This window comes from Macaca fascicularis, chromosome 9 (assembly GCF_037993035.2).
Source record: "Macaca fascicularis isolate 582-1 chromosome 9, T2T-MFA8v1.1".
NCBI lineage: Eukaryota > Metazoa > Chordata > Mammalia > Primates > Cercopithecidae > Macaca > Macaca fascicularis.
Window position 1 is genome coordinate 55660598 of NC_088383.1, and position 24016 is coordinate 55684613.

The 24016-nt window shown below is 41.0% G+C and overlaps 2 protein-coding genes across 2 annotated transcripts in view; one reads left to right on the forward strand and one right to left on the reverse strand.

The window, feature by feature from the left end:
* Window positions 1-23072, forward strand: part of LOC102142032 (arf-GAP with GTPase, ANK repeat and PH domain-containing protein 5) — a 149172-nt gene extending 126100 nt beyond the window's left edge. The window contains 4 exon segments of the mRNA XM_065520045.2: window positions 18567-18664; window positions 20706-20757; window positions 21382-22719; window positions 22722-23072. Coding sequence (XP_065376117.1) covers window positions 18567-18664; window positions 20706-20757; window positions 21382-22719; window positions 22722-22934 — 1701 coding nt within the window. The 3' untranslated portion in view covers window positions 22935-23072.
* Window positions 1-24016, reverse strand: part of LOC102120061 (glutamate dehydrogenase 1, mitochondrial-like) — a 516922-nt gene that overhangs the window by 54980 nt on the left and 437926 nt on the right. The window lies entirely within an intron of this gene.

Genomic DNA, 24016 nt, shown 5'->3' on the forward strand with positions numbered 1-24016 from the left:
CCCATCTGCAGAGGATCATAAAACCAGCAAAGATAAGGTCTTGTCTAAGATGCCTTCAGAAGCTTTGTCCATGAGAACTCTAAGGACTTCTCCAGACCTGTTGGCTGCTGCTGTGATCTCTGCCCAGAAGGAGCCTCTGACCAGCATCCAAAGGGCTTCTGGACCCACTGGACTCTTCTGGAGGTACACTGGTCTCCGGAGCCATGGCTGTGGTTTTTTACTCCCTTTATTACTGCCTGTGTGTAGAATGATAATTGCATAATTAATAGTGTGAAGACCTCTTGATAAATGGTAAATCTGAACATATGTATTTGGCTGACATGTCGTTGTGAAACCTCACAGCTTCAGTCAGTGTCAGCGCAGCTAGAGAGCTTTTGCACCTAATGCACATATCACTGGGCATAGTCTACAGGCACCTAATAACTCAGGTACCTTAACAGTCACTAATGAGTGTATCTCCAAGGATTAGTCCAACACACTTGAGTGGCCTGACTCAAGGTAACTATATGTCCAATCCAGGGTCATAGTGAGTGGACATCTGCCAACTAGAGGTCATTCCCCCTGCCTGCCATTGAGCAGTTCAGAAGTGACTGGTGTAAGCAGACATGAGTGAGCTTGCTCAATTCACTATTTGCCTCTATTGAGGGGATCATACCCAGGGTCTAGGTCATTGTGCCTTATCAGAGTCCTACACATTTCACTTGCAAATTATATTTGAAAATTAAATGACCATCTTCAAGTCAGTCACAAAACATTTTTTAAAATTGATTCCAGAACCCATATTAACATCCAGTGACCTGTAGAAAGCAGTAGAGAAATGTATTAGGCAAAAAGTTCTGGCAAAGACCAGTCTGATAGTGGCCTGATTACCCAACCTCAGGAATTGGTCACATCAATTTGAAGAGTGAAGAAAAATAAAAAGTACCAGCCTTATTACTCAAGACATTAGGAACTGTCCATTTAGATAGATAAAAGATTTTAGCTAACAAAATATTACAACGTCATCCTGAAGAATATGTCCCTCTTCCAGAGAACCCAGGAGGTTATCATGACCCCTGGAAAGCCCGACCAGCAGTAACAGTGCAAGTTACATAGGTGCATGAGTGCAGAAATATAATCTCTACTGAAAGTAAGTTTCATACTAGGCAAGAATTATAGGATATACATAGAACTTTTGCTCACAAAGTCAAATCAGATGTACAAATTCAGTATGGTTTAGGAGTCAGTCAATGGTGGGAAATTCATTGTGCTTATGGAAAGTGAAGTAGGACAAATGACTGGAATAGCAAACAACTCCAGGATTAATGATGAGTTAATTGCTAGAGCAGAAAATATCCAACACCTTCCTGACTTATGGTGGGGATGGGTAAAGAAGTTGGATGAGACGATACCCAAACATGATTCCCAGGTTTACCTAAACAATGGAAGACTGTAGAAGATGCCATTAAGCTATCTCAAGAATATGGAAGATTATTATTTGCTTCTGATGGGACAGGACTTTACAGGGCATCTGAAAAATTTCCTATGAAAAATCACTTTTACAAAATGTCAAGTTATGATACCCAAGATGAAACCAATGAGTCACAACATTCACATAATACACTGTGCAACCCTGATCTCCTGTCATAAAATGTTTCTTACCTCTAAACCAAAGGTTCATTTTATAATTTAATTTTTCTCATGTTTTCTGTTCTCTTAGCTTAAAAAAAGATCATTACAAACTTTTGTATATTTTTCATATATGCTTGCAAAGGGTTTTAAACTTTTATTGTGATTATTCTTGCTTTAATTGAAACTTCCCTAATCTTTCTTTAGAGATTGTGGCATAGCATGCTAGTTTCCTTTCCATATCCAATTGTTTTCTGTAATGAATACAGAAGTACAGGCACTATTTTGTAACTTTAAATAGACATCATCTCAAGTCTACAAGAATTATCCAAAATGGTATCTAATGACATTTCTAGGTCTTCAGACACTATTAACACAGATTGTAACCTCTAGGTCCTGAAGATTTTACTAGCTATTGGTTACTGAAACTGAGCTTTCTTGAATTCTTTTTCCTTCCACTGTGGTTTCCTGCATTTCAACTTATCACCTATTTTTGTCCTCAAACATTACTTAAATATTTTCCACAGAATTAAATTAAAAATGAATCATCCCTCCTCTGATTTTTGAAATGACCCTTTGCTTCCTATGATACTGATTCTTCTGGTCCTTTTTGTAGTTATATGTTAGAGTTTGTAAATATTCACACATGTTGCAATTGCATATAATTTTCTTAGTTATTTTTTCCTCTTCCCCTAAAGTTGCTGTTATTTCTTTTAACTTTTTGTGGGAAAAATTAAACCCATCGTTCACTTTGTTGATATGGTTATTTGTAATTTAACTCCTTGATTTTTGCTCAAATTGCTTTTCAAGTTACCCACTTTTAGGGAACATATTATTTGGGTTTTGTTTAGTATCAGGCTTTTTTTGGCTTGTATCAAGAAGTGTAGACTTTCCTATACATAATATTCTTTTTCCCACAGTAGTTTTTTTTTTTAAAGTCTGTTAAAATAAAGGTCATCAAATGATCTTTTCCTAAACCTTTCCTCTACCAGAAATATCCCTAGAGTCACATGGGCCTTTCTCCCTTCTTGCTTTTGTAGGAGTCCAAAGCTAATCTGTCCCTGATCGGATTGCATGCACGTGTGCCTTTTGGGGCCCTTGTGCATTCGTTCTTCCTTCTCTTCTAACCTCAAAAATGTGTTTTCTCTGTTGCCTTTTTCCCTTTAACATAGAAGTATACTCACGCTTTTGTTCAATCTTGGAATAAAAGGCTTTCTTTACCACGTATCTCCCTTTAACTACTGCTACGTCTCTCTTCTCAGCCAAATACTAGGGAAGAGAAGCCCTGAGTTTGTGTCATTGTTTTCTCACCTCCAGTTCACTACTTTACCCACTGCCTGACACCCAGCTCACTCACACCCACAAGCCCAATCACTAAGTTGCCATAGCTGATTTGTAGCTTTCCTACCTCCTGGCAAAATTTGACTCTGTGCATTGGGATAATACATGCTGAGTACCTATTGAACAGGCACTGTGCTAGGTGCTGCTGTTATAGAAATGAAAAGAAGGCATCATCTCCTTTCTAACAACTCACAGGAGCAGCCATTCCTGATTCATACGCAGGTCTCTTGACTCCCCGTGTTCACTTTTGCAAACTTCACTTAATGCCATGTAAATCACCCTATTCTCCAGATCTTCTTTCTTCCCACTTCTCCTTAGTGTACACAACTTCTCAAGGCAATCACCTCCACGCCCATGGCTTCAGTTGCTTTCTCCATTCTCTGACAATAGAATTTTAAATGTTTTGTTTCATGTCTTTGCTTTATTTTATACAAGATGCTTCATTTGCTGTAACCATAGATTCAAAGTTGCTCCATGAAAGTGATAAATGAAAAATGATGATATTCTGAGCATATAAATTTTAGGAAATTTCCCCAGTTACTCTTAACGGCTGATTTAGTATGTGTGTTATTTTTGAAAACATATGTTGGGATGTCACAAATGGACTTAGCCTACAGAGATTTATATTCAACTTTTGAACAGAGAGTTCCATTTTAATGTGACACTGAGAGTAAAAAACTATCTTTTCCTCCTTACCCATTTCTCTTCCTACATTGTCTGCCAGGAGGAAGGCATCACTATGTACCCAGTCTTCCCCAGCAGAGCCTGAGCAGGTCTGTTTTCCCTCTACTTCCCCTTTTCTTTCACATTTCATGACCAAGCACTTCCTAGTCTGTCTCCCAAATGATCACAAACTTTTTCTTCCACTTTTGTCACTGCCACTGCCCTTAGCATTACTCTGCCTTTAGATAAAGTCTCTTAATTGGTCTGATTGCTTCCTTCAGTTCTTCCTTATTATACAGACCACTACACACACATCTGACAGAGACTTTTCACCTTTTTATGGTTCAGTGACTCAAATTCCCAGAATAAAATTAAAATCACCCGAGCATCAAATTTGAGGTCAAATAGAGGTAGGTTTGTATCCCAGGTTCATATACTGTCCAGCAGTGTGGTCTCAGAAAACTGAACTCCTTAAGCCTTTGTTTGTGCATCTGCCTACACTCATTGAGAGTTGGGACTATTTCACACATACAGTGCCTGGCATGTAGAAGGGACTTAATCAATGTTGGATGAAGGGGAGGCATGTTAATATCCACGTCAAAAAAATGTTCTGTCCAGGAGCAGTGGCTCACGCCTGTAATCCCAGCACTTTGGGAGGCCAAGGCAGGTGGATCACAGGAGTTCGATGTCAGGAGTTCGAGATCAGATGCCTGACCAACATGGTGAAACCCCGTCTCTACTAAAAATACAAACATTAGCCAAGCATGATGGTGGGCTCCTGCCATCCCAGCTACTTGGAAGGCTTAGGCACTTGAATGAGAATCACTTGGACCCAGGAGGCGGAAATTGCAGTGAGTCAGGATTGTGCTAAAAAAAAAAAAAAAAGTTATTTTAAAAATATACTAATCTGGCTGGGCGCAGTGGCTTATGCCTATAGTCCCAGCACTTTGGGAGACTGAGGCGGGCAGATCTCCTGAAGTCTGGAGTTCAAGACCAGCCTGACCAACATGGAGAAACCCTGTCTCTACTGAAAATACAAAATTAGCCAGGCATGGTGTCACATGCCTATAATCCCAGCTACTTGGGAGGCTGAGGCAGGGGAATCACTTGAGCCCGGGAGGTAGAGGTTGCGGTGAGCCAAGATCGCGCTATTGCACTCCAGCCTGGGGAACAAGAGTGAAACTCCATCTCAAAAAAAGAAAAAGAAAAAATGTGTTCAGCAAAGTTGAAGCATAAAACGTTAATAGCCAGAATCATTTATCAATTGTATTTCTATAAATCTGCAAGACACAATCTGAAAATGAAATTAGAGAAACAATTTCACTGTGCAACAGGAGCAAAACTTCATCTCAAATAATAATGATAATCTACAATGTCACTTCCCGTCCAAGCTTGACTTCTACTTTTACTTTCTGATGTGATTTGGCCATGTCCCCACCCAAATCTCATCATGAGTTGTAATCCCCACAATCTTCATGTGTCAAGAGAGGGGCCTGGGGGGAGGTGACTGCATCATGGGGTAGTTTTCCTCATGCTGTTCTTGTGGTATTCAGTGAGTCCTCATGACATCTTACAGGGTTTTGCTTTGTTTTTTGGGATAGAGTCTTGCTCTGTCGCCCAGGCTGGAGTGCGATGGTGTGATCTTGGCTCACTGCAGCTTCTGCCTCCTGGGTTCCAGTGATTCTCCTGCCTCAGCCTCCTGAGTAGCAGGGATTACAGGCATGTGCCACCACACCCAGCTAATTTTTGTATTTGCAGTAGAGATGGGATTTCACTACATTAGCTAGGCTGGTCTCGAACTCCTGACCTCAGTTGACCCACCTGCCTTGGCCTCCCAAAGTACTAGGGTTACAGATGTGAGCCACTGTGCCCAGTTGAGATCTGATGGTTTTATACATGTTTGACGGTTGCTCCTTCACATGTTCACACTCTCTGTATGGCCACCATGTAAGTCAGATCTGGTTCCCTTCTGCCATGATTGTAAGTTTCCTGAGGCCTTCTCAGCCATGCGAAACTGTGAGTCAATTAAACCTCTTTCCTTTATAAATTACCCAGCCTCAGGTATTTCTTTATATCAGTGTGAAAACAGACTGATATAATTTCTGATAATCATGCTTGAGGAATTGGGGGATTCAGACTACCTGGGATCAAATTGTGGCCTCACCCTTAGCAGTCACATGACCTTGGGGAAGTTACTTACCTTCTCCATCTCAAGTTCTTCTGTAAAATCTGTAAAATGAGATTGTTTCTGAAGGTTAAATGAGCATATCACAGTGGGGACACTGTCAGGCACATACTACTTGCCAGATGTCGAGTATTCATCTTTATTGAATTAGGATGGTGGTAACCCACTTTATGGCTCTCAATTTTGTATGACAAAATCATGCATAGTGCTTTGTTAGTAAAAGAAAGAAAATCTGAAAGTCCCTGCCATGGAAGGAAGAAATAGCGGGGAGAAAAGGGAGTTGGTAAGTTTCAGCATTTCAGAGCTTGGAGGGACAAGTTAGGTTTCTATTTTATGGAGAAGGAGGTGGAGGCAGGATGGGTCCCAAGGTGTCATTCAAGACACACAGCCATAACTATTTATTGAGAATATGCTAGGGCCCCAGGGATTGCTGTGTTCAAGTTGCAGACAAAAACAACCACTCATTGGAAGACAGGAGAGGAGTGTTTAGTTACAAAAGCAGTCAGCCATTCAGGTGTATCTATATTCACTCAGCAAATAAAAGTTGTTCAACTTGGTTGCTAATGGGACCCACTCTACTGAGGCTTTGTGTAGAACTCAGAGAGGAAGACGGCTTCAAGCCACGAACTACCCTGTGCTTTTCTTAGGACTAAAAAGCTCAGGAAGCTGGTGATGGATGAAAACCTTAGTCCCACTGGCACTGCACGAGGGGCCAGGAGAGCATCATCATCATAAGCCACAGGGTGGGGCAGCCCAGGCAGGGGCATTCTGAGCTGTTGGGGAGGGGTGGCAGCCAGGATGGGGCACTGTGAGCTGTCAGGGAGGGCATTATGAAGTGTGAGGTGGGGCATTGTATGCCACATGCCTGGGCACCCACCTGGGCCAGTGGGCTTCAGTCTGTAGGTGACTACAGAAGGAGGAGGAGCTCCGTCTGTTCTCTCTTCAGGCAGTTGTTGTGTCTCTCAGTGCTTGTTGGGTTCACAACCTATTAAATAAGCGGCTGGTCTTCACCCTCGCAGACAAGTCAGCTCAGGGGAAGCGGCAGGGTGCGGGCCTTGGCAGTCCCATCCGGGGCCGGGGCCGGGGCCGGGTTGTAAGGTGGGCAGGCGAGTAGCAGGCAAGACCATCTCTGCAAGTGCAGCATAGCCTTGGCCTAGGGCAGCGGGAGTGTGAGCCCAAGCTGTGAGCAGAGGCCCAGGTGGTGGCATACAGTAGAGGCGTTCCATGGGGAACATACTGACCTGTTGTGTGTGCCCCAGGATCAGCCCCGAGTTTGACCAGCAACAGGGGTCTGTGTGTCCCTCTGAATCTGAGATCTATGAGGCAGGAGCTGGGGACAGGATGGCAGGAGCTGGGGATGGGATGGCAGGAGCGCCCACTGTTGCTGCTGTGCAGCCTGCTGCGGTGACTGTTGAAGTTAGTAAGGACCTCCACATGCACCACATCCATGACCGGGAGATGCCTGAAGGTAAGGAGGTGACGGATGCCATCTGCCTTCTGCTTGCCTCTGGCTGCTGCTGCCCCCAAGGTCCCCTGGGAGGCACTGCCCACTTTGAGCTCCTTTCTGCCTGTAGCCAGCTTTCCCACGGGCTGGCCAGGAGCACAAGCTGGCTCTGCCTTGCATTCCCACCCCTTAGTCTTTCCCCACTGAGTCCAGTCAGTTTTTCTTTTCGCCTCCCCTCCCAATTGCCCAGTTCTTGCTCTCTCGTCTCATTCTCCCAGGCTGTCATGGGACCATTTATTTATGGCTCTTCTTGTTGAATAAGCAGCAGTCAAATAAATGAGTTGATAAATTTTTATAAATGATTACATCGTTTTTCTCTTCTCCCTCTATACATATAGCTTTGGAGTTTAACCCTTCTGCCAATCCAGGGGCAAACACAATATTCCAGAGGAACTCTCAAACAGATGGTGAGACAACATTGTCTGTAACTCTATTTATTATCCTGTGGAACTTTGTCGAGGCTTCTTTGGAACATTCTCTTCCTTTTCTCAATAAAAACTCAGATATCCCAACTTTCCAGTACCCATCTTATTTTTTCTTCGTACCTATCCAGATGGTACCTAAGTGAAGGAACCAGGTAAGTGCCTAATTGTTTCCTTTGTTAAAGTAGCTAAATCTCAGGACAGTTCATATTCAGATATTTGGGGATTTCTTATTTAAAATCAGAATGGAGTTTGCTGTGGGAGAGGCTGTATGGTATTCTTAATGGGCTGCTTTAACTTACCTTGATAGAAGCTGCTTAGTTTCTTCTAACTAATTTGAATGCAGAAGGAAAAAAAAAAAGAGGGTGGTTAAAATAATTGTGAAAGGTGTGAAACATCATGAAAATGCAGAAAAATGGCTGTGTGTTGGGGGAGGGTTTGTCAAAGGAGTTTACCCATGAGGCTCTGATGACTTTAAAATTCTTACTTTAACACAAAATGTGTCTCCAGATTTATTCTGGTGACTTAACAGATTTTATTTATCTCCTTGTTCTAAAAGAGAGGTGGGGCTCATGGTCAAAACTTTCAAAAGACATGAAATGTTAATGTAGACTTTTAATGTGTAATATAAAGATTGCAGGTTAGAATCTTCAACCTTCCCTGTAAGAGTGTTTGCTGCCGTGGCTCCCTCTTTGTCCTTTCCCCTCCTGACCAATAGCATCTTGTTCAAAGATAACAAAATTGGAGTTTTGGCCAGGCATGGTGGCTCTTGCCTGTAATCCCAGCACTTTGGGAGGCTGAGGAGGGCAGATCTCCTGAAGTCAGGAGTTCGAGACCAGCCTGGCCAACATGGTGAAACCCCGTGTCTACTAAAAAAAGGCAAAAATCAGCTGGGCATTGTGGCGCATGCTTGTAGTTCCAGCTACTCTCGAGACTGAGGCAGGAGAATTGCTTGAACCTGGGAGGTGGAGGTTGCAGTGAGCAGAGATTGTGCCAATGCACTCCAGCCTGGGTGATAGCGTGAGACCCCATCTCAAAAAAAAAAAAAAAAAAAAAAAGAAGAAAGAAGAAAGAAAGAAAGGCAGGAAGGAAGGGAAGGGAAGGAAGGGAAGAACGGGAAGAAAGGGAAGGAAGGGAAAGAAAAGAAAGAAGGGAAAGAAAAGAAAGAAAGGAAAGAAAGAAAGTTGGAGTTTTGGAGTTTTTCAGTCTCTACCCTGCTGGAAGAGGCGGGGGATGGGAGGCAGTAGAAAAGGGAAAACAATTAGTTGGTTTACCTCTAAAATTTTGCAAAGAAATGAACTAAGTAGAAGTAATTCCAGGTAATAATATGATTCTTGAATAAAAACTAAAATTTTCAAGATAGAAAACATTGCATCACAATGAAATTAAATCCAGTTGGCTTATTGGTTTCATTTAAATGCCAGAGATTTCATTGTTGTAGAGGAAATGTCTTGAAGCTCTTCTATTTAAACTTTGGTTGGGCTCTTAATTTTTTAAGAGGTAGGATAATTAAGACTCATGATGAGTATGACTTTGTAACTTGGAAGTACTATCCTCACTTTTCAAGATATTTAAAGATTGCTTTAGAATAAACAAATATATGAATTAATTGATTATACACCTTTATACACAAAGCATGTAAGTAGTTGTGTAAACTTATACTCTCCTTGGTGATGTAAGGAAAGCCTCTGAGTGATGTTACACACCCGTTAGTAGTGGGGTAGTGTTGGATGAGAGCCCAGAAATGGCTCTTTATTGTCATTCTTTAGGATTACAACACAGTTTATGTATGTCTCACTTGGCCCTTTCCAATACAGATAAGGCCTGTGTATGTTCTCCCTTTGTATTGCTAATGAAAAAATGAAGACTTACAGATATCACATGACTGTGGAAGACAGCTACGCAACAGAACTAAGGTTCTGTGTCCTCAGAATGACATGGAAGTGACAGATATGCTGAATTTACTTTTTAAAAATTTTAAAAACTCTAGAATACATCTTATACTTTGCCTAAAAAATAGACCTGTCTTTTAAAACTTACTGCCATCTTGATTTATTTTATGCAAAGTTGATTTTACACAATTCAAAGCCAACATTTACCTCTTTTTTTTTTTTTTTTTAAATAAAGGAGGGTGTCACTATGTTACTCATGCTGGCCTCAAATTCCTGACCTGGGTTCAAGTGATTTTCCTATCTCAGCCTTCTGAGTAGCTGGGACTACAAGCATGTGCCATGTTGCCTGGCTCTATCTTATGTCCATACATTCATTTCAATGGATAAGAATAAAAGTAGAGATAGTGACATAGCCTAAATGCAGCAGTTGAATAAATGAATTGATAAAGTTTTATAAATGATTACATCTTTTTTCTTTTCTCCCTCTATACATATAGCTTTGGAGTTTAACCCTTCTGCCAATCCAGAGGCAAGCACACTATTCCAGAGGAACTCTCAAGCAGATGGTGAGACAACATTGTTTTTTCCACTGAGAGAAAGAATAAAAACTCTTGTTTGATCAGGTGTATTATAGGAAGTATTTAGAAAAACTCATATTGGTTTAAATTTTTCAACTTTTCACATATTCACTTGTCTTATTTTAACATGTGATATACTTTTCTTTAGTTATCTTGTTAGTGAAAACATGTAAACTTTTCATTTATACATTTTGCCATCTTTTTATCAACACAATTAATTTGTCATGTGACGGAGGAGTCATGGATTTCTCTTTATTCACAATTCTTGGTCCCTTTTCCCTTCCTCCAAAGAGTACATTTTAAAGATGAATGATAGAACTTAGGCTCCAGCTTGGTTTTCATTTAAATAAATTAAAAAACGTAGCTGTTTATCATCGGGGATTGAATATGTCATTTGGGCCTCCTCTCACACAGTCCTCTGACCACATTCATTTACCACATCCAAGTTCATGCTACTCAAAACTTTTAAGTTATTAACCTTTTCATTTGATGTAATGTCAATTTAAACATGCCCTACTCCTGCTTATTTTCCTTAATGTTATGCTAAGTCCTCATTTATTTGCCAAAAAGCCATACACAGCCAAGTTTTCCAGTTGACTTAAACAGCAAGAATACAAGTGAGGGTTCCATAATAATATGCGAAGTAACGCAGCACAGTAAAACATGGGAGTTTGTAAACTTTGTTTTTATAGTTTGAGTAGACTTTGCTCATCTTGAGTCAATTATTTGTGGTTAGAATTTGTGTTCATTTTTTACATTACTATAAAGAGATACCTAAGGCTGGGTAATTTATAACAAAAAGAAGTTTAATCAGCTTATAGATCTTCAGGCTGTACAAACATGGCTTCAACATCTACTTCTGGAGAGGGCCTCAGCAAGCTTACAATCATGATAGAAGGCAAAGGGGAAGCAGGTTTTTCCACATGGTAAAGAGGGAGGAGAGAGGGGAAGGGGAAAGGTACCACACTTTTTTTTTTTTTTTGAAGTGAAGTCTTGCTGTGCTGCCCAGGCTGGAGTGCAATGGTGCGATCGTGGCTCACTACAACCTTCGCCTCCCAGATTCAAGCAATTTTCCTGCCTCAGCCTCCTGAGTAGCTGGGAGTATAGGTGAGCACCACAACACCTGGCTAAGTTTTGTGTTTTTGGTAGAGACAGGGTTTCTCCATGGTGGCCAGGCTGGTCTCAAACTCCTGACCTCAGGTGATCTGCCCACTTCAGCCTCCCAAAGTGCTGGGATTACAGGCTTGAGCCACTGCACCTGGCTGGTACTACAGTCTTTTAAACTACCATAATGATAATTTGCTTATTACCATGGGAATGGGACCAAACCATTCATAGGGAATCCCCCGTCATTACCCAAACACTTCCCAGTACGCCCTAATGTTCAAGATAGGAACATTAAGGGTCATATGTTAACATGAGGTTTGGAGGGGGAACATATCCAACACATATCAGAATTGTATTTCCCAGCTCCTTCCAGAGCCATTGGCTTCTCTCACCTAGAGAGCGTGGAAGTGGTAAAAGAAAAGCTATTCCATGTCCCTCACTTTTCAGTGGTAGGAACTTTTGCCTACAAGGCCCTTCCAGCATCAAAGGCAGAAGCAGTGTAGGAAACAAAGCATGGCCCAAGTCCCTCTTAAGGCTTTTATTATTCTGGCCTTTTTTTAGAAAAACAAAAATGATTTCTTTGTGCTGCAGACACCATGTCCAATTAGGTTTGTATACTCATTTTACAATTAAAATTTAGGCCAGGCTCTGTGGCTTATGCCTATAATCCCAGCTCTTTGGAAGGCCGAGGTGGGTGGATCACAAAGTTAGGAGATCAAGACTATCCTGGCTAATGCAGTGTAACCTCATCTCTACTAAAAATTCAAAAAAAAAAATATATATATATTAGCTAGGCATGGTGGCACGTGCCTGTAGTCCCAGCTAGTTGGGAGGCTAAGGCTGGAGAATCGCTTGAACCCGGGAGTCAGAGAGGTTGCAGTGAGCTGAGATCCCACCACTGCACTCCAGCCTAGGTGACAGAGTGAGACTCCATCTCAAAAAAAAAAAAAAAAAAAAAAAAAAAAAAATTAGGATACATTACTTTTGAGTTGTGTAAAGACCCCTTTTTTGTTTTGTTTTGTTTTTAGTGGCATATTAGTAGGTAACCACTAAGTGTGGTTCAAGATGCTCACAGGGATTCTGTTGCATCTAGAGATAGGTGCCTGGTCAGGAAGTAGTTCTTAGAGCTGTTAGCTCTTAGCTTCTGATAATTAAAGTAAGCTATGTGTAAATGCAGAATGAGAGAATACTGATGGATCATGGCTCGTATATAGAACAGTTAAACTCTTTATTAGCTAAATTTTTCATCTGGCCTAATTTTTTTTGCCCTTATCTTTTGTACATGACGATTCTTTCATTTGTATGTAATAGAAACAAAAGGTAAAGCAGATGAAAAACTAAGTTTTTAGATTTGACTTTGTGACATTAATTGTGCCAGATAATTTAAATTATAAATTATTGAAAATAATATTTTAAATGGAATTTTGTCTCATTTTACATAGGAGTAATCAGTAAGATGTTAACAGCTACTTTTATTTTATGGTATTTGTATCAGAAGTGACCAGTTTTTTTTTTTTTTTTATTCTTAGTGATAGAAATAGGAAGAAGCAATTATACAAACCATGTAAGTAAACAGTCAAATAGTTACGAAATTGATAGTTTGACATAAAAGTTGTCTCTCTTGATTTCTTTAAATTACAATGTGGACCCAGTGGTGGTAGCGTGGACCTCTTTTTGTGGATTTTCTAAATCTCTTCTCTTTTCCTAAGTATTAAATTTATTCAGAAAAGTCTTTAGCTTAGTGTGTCCATCTTTTAAAGATTTCTGATATTTAAGTTAAAATTCAATAGTCTGGTTGTGATAAAAAGATCTGCCTTAAGACTGGCCATCGTGGCTCATGCCTGTAATCCCAGCACTTTAGGAGGCCAAGGTGGACGGATCATCTGAGGTCAGGAGTTTGAGACAACCGTGACCAACATGGTGAAATTCTGTCTCTACTAAAAATACAAAATTAGCCGGTCGCGGTGGTGCATGCCTGTAATCTCAGCTACTCAGGAAGCTGAGGCAGGAGAATTACTTGAACCTGGGAGGCGGAGGTTGCAGTGAGCTAAGATGGCGCCATTGTACTCCAGCCTGGGCCAGAGAGTGAAACTCTGTCTCAAAAAAAAATAAATAAATAAAAAGAAAAGAAAAGAAAAAAAAACTGCCTTAAATATTTAATCTTATTTTAAATGAAATAACAAAACTAGAATAGCTAAGTTAATTGCCAGCCCTGTCTATTGACTTTCTATCACAGCAAGTAAAAGCATACCTTCCTCACTACACCATGATCTTATTTTTCTCCCTCCTTTTCTTCCAATTGTAGCACAAGTTTTACTAAATCAGTAATATTTACATGATTATGACTGCAAATATTATTCACTGCTAAGTCATATGGTGTTTTCACTGTGCCTCTGCATTACATGTCCTTCACCCTGTCTCTGAAACAGTTCTGAAATCTGAGCACTTCCGCAATTCTCCTGGATCTTCCCTTTTTTCCTAGCCGATGTTAGTTTATCCATCCAAATATAGTAAGTAGCCTCTGGGTGGTCTGTTTGCTTTCACATCCATTATTTTTTAGCGTGAAGCTAATTTTCTGACTATATTCCTTTGCTTATTTTCTAATAGCTGTTTTCCCCCAAGTGTTGTAGCATTTATCACGTGCCTTTCAAAGATATTTTCTGTCTGTGAAAACACATTTGTTCCTTTTTTTCTTTGTAGGAGGGCAACTTTCTTTGGCCCTTTGTCATCCTAGTTCAGTACGGAGTGGCTTTCCCTAGATAGGCTCGATGTCTGCTTTTCTGTGCTATCTCCTTAAAGTCTTTTGGGATCTCATATAACTGCTGTCTTGTGTGGGATCGCCTGAGTCCCTGATTCTGTCCCTGAGTCCCTGATTTTCCTTCTGTCCTGTTATCCTCTCTAGTTGTACTTGAACACATTTTCCTGGGTGGAGATGTTTAGAGAGCTGACCAGTCTTAAAATCCCTCCTCTTTGACAGAGAGGACACCTCTAGGGTAAATCTATATTTTATGGTTCTGAAGACATTTCGCAGTTGTGCTTTCATTACAGTGTTGTTCTTGAATCTATTGCCAGTGTGTGACACATTATTTACAACCAGGTTTTAGGTATCTATGGAAGCTTTTTAGGATCTTCTCTAACTCTGAGGTGCTGAAATTTTATAATAACAGCTTGGTGGGAGCTGGGCGCGGTGGCTCACGCCTGTAATCTCAGCACTTTGGGAGGCTGAGGTGGGTGGATCACGAGATCAGGAGTTCAAGACCAGCCTGGCCAATATGGTGAAACACCATCTCTACTAAAAATAGAAAAACTAACCAGGAGTGGTGGTGCACACCTGTAGTCCCAGCTACTTGGGAGGCTGAGGTAGGAGAATCACTTGAACTGAGGAGGCAGAGGTTGCAGTGAGCTGAGATTGCACTACTGCATTCCACCTGGGCAATAGAGAGAGACTCCATCTCAAAACAAAAAAAAAGCAGTCACAGCTTGGTGGGGATCTTTTCATTTTATTGAGGCTGCTAAACCTGCGAACTATTTCTTCTTGAGAATTTTTTATTTTCTCTGTTACTTTTTTACTAGTAGTCTTGTTATTCAGATGCTAGGCTGCTTAGACCAGTATACAGGCATTCGTTCTTAATTTTTCCCCTTCTATTTTTTTCAGTTTTTCTACTTCTGGGATATTCTGTCATTTTATCCGCTACTATTTCTATTGAATTTTATATTTTTTGAGAGTGTTTTAAGATTTTTTTTTAAGTTTTTCTCCTGGTTTTGACTGCTCTCATGAATTCCTTTTTTCTGTTGTTTTGATCTCTTCTGTTGGAGGCTTCTCTCCAATGTGTGGTGGTACCTGGCTTGCTTTATTTGGAAGCAGGACTTTCTGTTAACTGATATTTCTCAGTGTGAGGTTTTTCTGGCTCACAGATACCATGGCTTAAACCTGAGATATATGGTTTGGGATGGGAATTGTGTTGAGTTTGTAGATTGCTTTTGGCAGTATGGTCATTTTCACAATATTCATTCTACACATTCATGAGCATGGGATGTCTTTCCATTTGTTTATGTCCATGATTTCATCCAGCAATGTTTTGTAGTTCCCAACAGCATATCAAAAAAATACTCCAACCTGGGGCGGTAGCTCACGCCTGTAATCCCAGCACTTTGGGAGGCCGAGGCGGGCGGATCACGAGGTCAAGAGTTTGAGAACAGCCTGGCCAACATGGTGAAACCCTGTCTCTACTAAAAATACAAAAATTACCCGGGCATGATGGTGCATGCCTGTAATCCCAGCTACTCAGGAGGCTGAGGCAGGAGAATAGCTTGAACCTGGGAGGTGGAGGTTGCAGTGAGCCAAGATTACCCTACTGCACATTCTAGCCTGGGTGATAGAGGGAGACTCCATCTCAAAAATAATAATAATAATCCACCATGATCAAATGGGTTTCATACCAGGGATGCAGGGATGGATTAACATACACAAGTCAATGAATGTGATACACCACATAAACAGAATTAAAAACAAAAAATCACATGATCATCTCAATAGACACAGAAAAAGCATTTGACAGAATGCAGCATCCTTCTATGATTAAAACCCTCAGCAAGATCAGCATACAAGGGTCATACCTCAATGTAATAAAAGCCATCTATGACAAACCCACAGCCAACATAATACTGAATGGGGAAAAATTGAAAGCATTTCCCATGAGAACTGGAACAAGACAAGGATGCCCACTCTCACCACACCTTTTTTTTTTTTTTTTTTTTTTTTTAACAAACATAGACTTTATTAAATGCTGCTCCATCCCCCAGTGAAGATCTTTTATTACAAAACAAAACAGTTTTCCACACAACTGCAAGTTAAGAGATTGGAATGGTACTCTGATAACAAAAGATGTAAGAAACACTTGACCAAGTAAAAACATAGAAGACTTCTGTACAGTCAACCTTTTCAGAGCTCTACAGAGGAAGCCTACTGCATTTCCTTTAAATAAAGCCAGACAGTGACAACTAGTGCTCTGTATCACCACACTGTGGGACTCAAAGCCTCCATCCCTAGGTCAGGAGGGACTAGGTGAAGGGCAGGTCGTGAGGACTGGAAAGGCCCTGCCTTCAGCCTTTGAGAGGAGGAGGAGGAATGAGTTGAGGGGCAAGCTGGGTAATTCACCTGAGCTGCCTCTACCCATCCGTTGCCACTCTCGGGAATTGCAGAGGAAGGGGGATATTCATGAGGAACAATCTGAAGAATTTTGGTTTACTTTCCCAGCTTTTATTTATATTTTGTGCTTTAAAAAGCCTGGAGATTTAAGGTTTTGTCTAAATTCCAGAGTACAGTAATATATTTCTTGAGGAAGGGGTTAGGGCAGGTAATTCCCCCCTCATATTTCTGGATGAGACAAAGAGAAGGGTAAGGATGATACCTTAGTTTTATTTTAGGAAGTATTCTTTTTCCTAGGACGTAACTAAGGTTTGCAGCAGTCACTCTCATGGCTTAAACCTGAGATATTCAACATAATACTGGAAGGCCTAGCCAGAGCAATCACATAAGAGAAAGCAATAAAAGGCATCCAGATCGGTAAAGAGGAAGCCAAACTGTTGCTGTTTGCTGATGATATATGATCATATACCTAGGAAACCCTAAAGACTCTTCCCAAAAGCTCCTAGAACTGATAAATGAATTCAGCAAAATTTCAGGAGACAAAATTAATGTACACAAATCAGTAGCTATGTTATACCCCAACAGCAACCACGCTTAGAATCAAACCAAGAACTCTGCCCCTTTTATGATAGCTGCAAAATAAAATAAAATAAAATACTTAGGAATAGACCTAACCACGGAGGTGAAAGACCTCTACAAGGAAAACAACATTAGTATTTTTAATGGGTTAAAATGAGAGGCAGCAGGTACAGCTGAAGAAGGCGGTGGGCCTCGGCGTCCAACGGGTACTGGACCTTTGATTTTGGTTTTGACTTACTAAATTACTAGGTACAATTATTTTCTAGTTTTTGTCATTAAACCTTAAAACTACTAAGTAACCCCTTCCATTTCTTATTAAAGAGCGTACAATTTCATACTCTGATTTATGCTGACTGACGTTAGATTATTTGTTTCTATTTTGTAACTACTTTAAATAATACCTATAAACAGTAAACTGTTAGTAGTGTTTTTGCTGTAATTAAATGTAGTAAGACTTATCTTCCAAATGATAACTGAATTGTCAAAACACTTGTCGAGGTTTTGGATTTACTCAAAATTCTATGCTCAGCAGCTGGAGGTAGGAAGAGTAGGGCCCTCCCGTACTCTTACGGAGAGGCATACTTTCTCATGAGGGGAATACTCTGCAAGAATTCGTATCTTGTAAACAGTGTGACTTCGAGTAATCAGTGAACAAAAAACCATTTTTTGGTGTGGCTGCCGACAAAGAGATCCAAGAGGGTAGATGGAGTCAAGCTTGCTGAAGCAAGGAAAGAGAAAAGCAGTATTCTAGGGAGAGAGCAGGGCTAGACCAGGAAAATGGCTACGTGCAGGTCAGATGATTTATAGATTGAAAATGATCAAGTTTTGAAATTAATAGAAAGTATTTTCTGAGAGTCTCATTTGAGTCATGTCATGGCAGTCTTATTTAAACATGAAGTGAAAGTTAGATTTTTTAAGTTGTCATCTGTTTTCAGGGTGTGAGAGAATATTTAAGTGATACTATTTTTATCTTCCACATAAGAAAATAGGACTAGAGAAACCTATGACTTCCTCACTTGTTGGTGGCCTAGCAGCCCTGGCACACAGAGCCTCTGAATCTGAAACACTTGTTTTGTCACAATATCACCTGAAATAATACATTTAGGATGAGTAATTTAGTAAATGCATTAGTCTTGTATTCACTGCAATAAAATGCTCTTGTACCAGTATTATTTAATGCATTACATTTTATCGTAGTAAATAAATCATAGAAATAGAAATTCTCGGCTGCTTTATATTGCTGTAGAAAAAAAAATCTTTTTACTTTTTACTTTAAACTTCTCATGATTTTTAAAGGTAATTCATAAAATCCTTGTTAGGTTTGATGGCAGGTACCATATTAAGGGCAGCATTTTATAACCCGTATCTTAAACATCATCTCTGGAAGTTAAGAGCCTCCAATGGGTTTTCTATAGAGTGCAAATGATACCGCACTCAGGCAGTTCATGGAGTGTAAGAAATATCTTAGTGCTTTGTCATTTCACATTTTAACCAAGAAAACTTTGATAAGTGTAACTTATATTTCCCTTCCCCTTCAGGTATCTACTGTGCGTTTCAGTCAACAATACAGCTCATGTTTGACAATATTCCTTGACAGCACAGCCAGCCAGCCTTATCTTACAATGACAATAATATCGTGAGTACAACTATACTGCCAAGGGACAGATTCGTTTATTCTAAAATTATTTCAGCCATTTGGTTGTCCTCTTCCATAATCAGTTTAAGAAATTAGAATCAACTATATATTGATATTCAGATTCTAAATATTAAGTATCAATTTCTCTTTTCATCTTAGACTTCGGCTGGGCGCGGTGGCTCAAGCCTGTAATCCCAGCACTTTGGGAGGCCGAGACGGGCGGATCACGAGGTCAGGAGATCAAGACCATCCTGGCTAACACGGTGAAACCCCGTCTCTACTAAAAAATACAAAAAAACTAGCCAGGCGAGGTGGCGGGCGCCTGTAGTCCCAGCTACTTGGGAGGCTGAGGCAGGAGAATGGCGTGAACCCGGGAGGCGGAGCTTGCAGTGAGCTGAGATCCGGCCACTGCACTCCAGCCCGGGCGACAGAGCGAGACTCCGTCTCAAAAAAAAAAAAAAAAAAAAAAAAAATCTTAGACTTCTTGGTGGAAGGAAAAAAAAATCACTTAGCAGAGAAGCAATCCTAGAAAAAGTGTGATCATTTTGATGCCTTTATGCCTTTAGACAATGTTAAACAAGTGAGAAGGATAGGTTCCCTTTATTGAATGTTTTTTGTGAAAACTTAGCTTTTCAATGCATTATAGACCTGAATCAGTGTGTACTATTTTGGACATTAGCCTTGGAAGAAGGAACAGCTTTTCCTCTTGTGACACCACACTGTATCTGCATTAGAATTTCTCCTATTGTGCATGAGCACCTCATAGGCCACAAAGATGCACTTTGAGAGCACCCTGAGATGAAGTTTATTTTAAAAGGAACAACAACCAACACTACCACCAGCTCCATAGGGGCTGTCCAGTGCACATTATTACCATTTCCTTGGGTCATGAGTGTTGATTTTTAGAACACAGTTTGGAAAGTAGTAATTTAGAATATTAATGTCTTTAATTTTTCTTTTCGTTCTGTAAACATAACTAGCTTTTAAACAATTGTGTTGCTAATACGCTAGCCTTTTTAGTTAATTCAATTGTCAGTAACTTTTACTTCAATTAAAAATGGCAAGTTTACACTCATAATAATGTCACTTTCCTCTCTCCCTTTTAACAATAGTTGAGAGGAAATTATGTTTCAGCAAAAACTGGACTCAAACTCTGTCCATTAAGTCCTGAGCTTTGGGACCTATTGAGTAATCACTAAATGTCTGTAGTCAGCCGAGTCTCTTAAATCTTTGAACACACATACACCAAAACTACTTTGACTAGAGTCCCTGGCTTCTTTTGAGTTCAAAAGATTCTGATGTGTTAGCATACAATTCAAAAGTAGCTTTGGAGATTAATCTTGCTCAAACAAATTTCATGCTTTTTTTCTCATTATTCTACTTTGTAGAAGTCTACTTTTGAAAGTAAAGTAACTTTTAATTTGCTGTCAGCAAGTTTGAGAAATAATCATTTGGTATATTCACTATTGGTGAAATAAAGGCTTATTGAGCAAAGTAATAGGGTAAATTGGCTTCAAGAAAAGATTTTGAAAAATGTTTATCACAAGTCAGTAGTGCAGTGTTGTCAGTGGGATAGGTGGAACTCACTGAGATCACTTATGCAAGGTTTTTTTTTTTTTTCAAAATACCATACATCATGAGAATATACTACAGAGAACTAAAGAGAAAGGAAGCTCAGAAATCTGAATCACGTTTACATTTATTAAAGTTCATCACTACTGCTTTGTAAAACATTCTTGTGTTTCAGTGTGTGGTGTGATTAGAAAAGTGAAAATATATTTGGTTTATTGCCATTGCCTGTTAGGGAGAGTCAATACTTACAGGCATTTCTGATTTGTTATATAAAACACTTCACAGTACAGGACACGAAGTGCTGATAAAGAAGAAGTCAGGAAATCCTCTGCAAGTCAGGATCCAGGAGGAGAATTCGTAAAAATTGCTTTGGTAAACACCAAAGCACACAGGAGGCAGTATTTTACTAAACAGATATTATACTAAGATATTAACAGTTTTTGAAGTAATGCACATTCCTATTTTATAGAGATGCAGATGGATCTTTGACCTTATTTGATGAACAGTTATACTCATTTACTGTAAGTAGCACTTTTATTGAGGTTGTATTTTCATCATACACTTGTATCTGTTTCATGCTGAAGCCAAAGTCATCTTTTTAAAAATCTTTCCCATTTCATGTTGCATTTAGTCATCTTAAGTGTTGTAAAAAGAATGTGCTGGAATAAGAATGGATCTGCAACTCTGTTTAGTTAGTTAGCTATTATGAGTAAATATGCTATCCAAAACAGAAAATGTATTTTTTTTTTTTTTCTGAGGTGGATTCTCTTTCTGTAGCCAGGCTGGAGTGCAATCGTGCAATCTCAGCTCACGGCAGACTCTGCCTCCCAGGTCCCTGTTCAAGCAATTCTCCTGCCTCAGCCTCCCAAGTAGCTGGGATTACAGGCATATGCCACCGTGCCCAGCTAATGTTTTTTTTCTTTTTTAAGGAAAGACAGGGTTTCACCATGTTGGCCAGGATGGTCGTGAACTCCTGACCTCGTGATCCACCCGCCTCGGCCTCCCAAAGTGCTGGGATTACAGGTATGAGCCACCGTACCTGGCCCAGAAAATGTATCTTTTTAAAAGGTAACTGTGAGCTGTCTACAGGACCCTGCAACTCACTACCCAATTTTCGAAGCCATTCCTTCTTCTATTCCACACAGGTTTCCACCATGCACATTACCCAGATGAGAAATGGAGGTGGGAGTTTTAGTAACTATTCCTCCTCCATTCCATCGACTCCCAGCACCAGCCAGGAGGACCTTCAGATCAGTGTTCCTCCCACTGCCAACACACCCACGCCCGTTTGCAAGCAGTCCAAGCGCTGGTCCAAGCTGTTTACATCTAAGAAAGGGAGTGACCCGGACAAAGAGAACAAAGCCCCGGAGAGTCATGCTGACACCATCGGGAGCGGCAGAGCCATCCCCATTAAACAGGGCATGCTCTTAAAGCTAAGTGGGAAATGGCTGAAGAAATGGAAAAAGAAATATGTTACCCTCTGTGACAATGGCGTGCTCACCTATTATTCAAGCTTAGGTGATTACATGAAGAACATTCATAAAAAAGAGATTGATCTTCGAACATCTACCATCAAAGTCCCAGGAAAGAGGCCACCCCTAGCCACATTGGCCTGCGTGCCCATTTCCAGCTCTAAAAGCAATGGCCTATCCAAGGACATGAACAGTCTATGTACCTCAGCCAATTCAGACACCAGGCTGAGTGACTCCATATGCTCCAGCTCCAATATCTCCAGCACCACCAGCCCCAAGCGCAGCCCACCCCCCTCTCCTCATGCCAACAAAAGGAAACATGGAAGGAAGAAAAGCACCAAAAACTTAAAAGACGATGGCTTCTCCGGCACTGCTGAAGAACGAGAAGAAAACTTTATCATTGTGTCCCTCACTGGCCAAACATGGCACTTTGAAGCCACGTCGTATGAGAAGTGGGATGCCTGGGTCCAAGCCATCGAGAGCCAGATCCTGGCCAGCCTGCAGTCATGCGAGAGCAGCAAAAGCAAGTTCTGGCTAATGAGCTAGAGGGAGGCCATGGCCCTGCAGTCCATCTGAAACATGTGTGGGAACTCCCACTGTGTGGACTGTGAGACCCAGAATCCTAACTGGGCCAGTTTGAACTTGGGAGTCCTCATGTGTATTGAATGCTCAGGGATCCACTGTAATCTTGGCACCCACCTTTCCCGAGTCTGATCTCTGGACTTGGATGACTGGCCAGTCGAGCTCATGCAGGTTTTGTCATCTATTGGCAATGAGCTAGCCAACAGCATCTGGCAAGAGAGCAGCCAGGGGTGGACGAAACCCTCAGTAGACTCCACAAGGGAAGAGAAGGAATGGTGGATCCGTGCCAAATATGAGCAGAAGCTCTTCCTGGCTCCATTACCCTCCACGGAGCTGTCCCTGGGCCAGCATCTGCTGCAGGCCACCGCTGATGAGGACCTGCGGACAGCCATCCTGCTGCTGGCACATGGCTCCCGGGAGGAGGTGAACTTGAGACCTGTGGGGAGGGAGACAGCTGCACGGCGCTCCATCTGGCCTGCCGCAAGGGGAATGTGGTCCTGGCTCAGCTCCTGATCTGGTACGGGGTGGATGTCATGGCTGGAGATGCCCACGGGAACACAGCGCTGGCCTACGCCCGGCAGGCCTCCAGCCAGGAGTGCATCAAGGTCCTGCTGCAGTACTGCTGCCCCGACGAGCACGTGTAGTATCTGTTTAATTTTATTTGACTGCAGTCTCCTTGGTGCAAAAACAAAATGGGGAAATAAATAAGAATAACTCGGAAATTCAAAAGGAAATCACAAATTCAGCTAATAGCAGCATTTTCAGTACATTTCATAAACTAAGTACATAGACAAAATGTTGATTTTTCCGACGGTAAGAGATATTTTATGTCCTTTTGCTTAGGTGTATGTGTTAGTCTCAGGCCCTCCTGGGCGACATTGCCCGAGTCACACAGGCTTCTGTATTATGTATTTAGATATGTGAAAATATATTTGAAAAAAAGTTCATAACTGTGCATTGATTTTTGTACACATGGCACCGCTTTTTTTTTTTTTTTTTTTTTTTTTAAATATGGTGTCTCACTCTGTTGCCCAGGCTGGAGTGCAGTGGCACAATCTCGGCTCACTGCAAGCTCTGCCTTCCGGGTTCACGCCATTCTCCTGCCTCAGCCTCCCAAGTAGCTGGGACTGCACGCACCTGCCACCACACCTGTCTAATTTTTTGTATTTTTAGTAGAGACAGGATTTCACCATGTTAGCCAGGATGGTCTTGATCTCCTGAACTTGTGATCCACCTGCCTCGGCCTCCCTAAGTGCTGGGATTACAGGCATGAGCCACCGTGCCCTGCTGGATGTTGATTTTTATCAAAAGCCTTTTCTGCATCTATTGAGAAAACCATGTGGTTTTTGTCTTTAGTTGTCTTTATGTGACAAATCACATGTATTGATTTGTGTATGTTGAACCAACCTTGCATCCCAGGGATAAAGCCTACTTAACTGTGATGGATAAGCTTTTTGATGTGCTGCTGGGGCTGAGTTTTGTTGAGAATTTTTGCATTGATATTCATCAAGGATATTGGTCTGAAGTTTCCTTTTTTTGTTGTGTCTCTGCCAGGTTTTGGTATCAGGATGATGCTGGCCTCACAGAATGAGTTACGAAGGAGAAGAGAAGGAGTCCCTCCTCCTCAATTTTTTGGAATAGTTTCAGCAGGAATGGTACCACCTCTTCTTTGTACATCTGATAGAATCCAGCTGTAAATCTATATGGTCTTGGGCTTTTTTTTTTT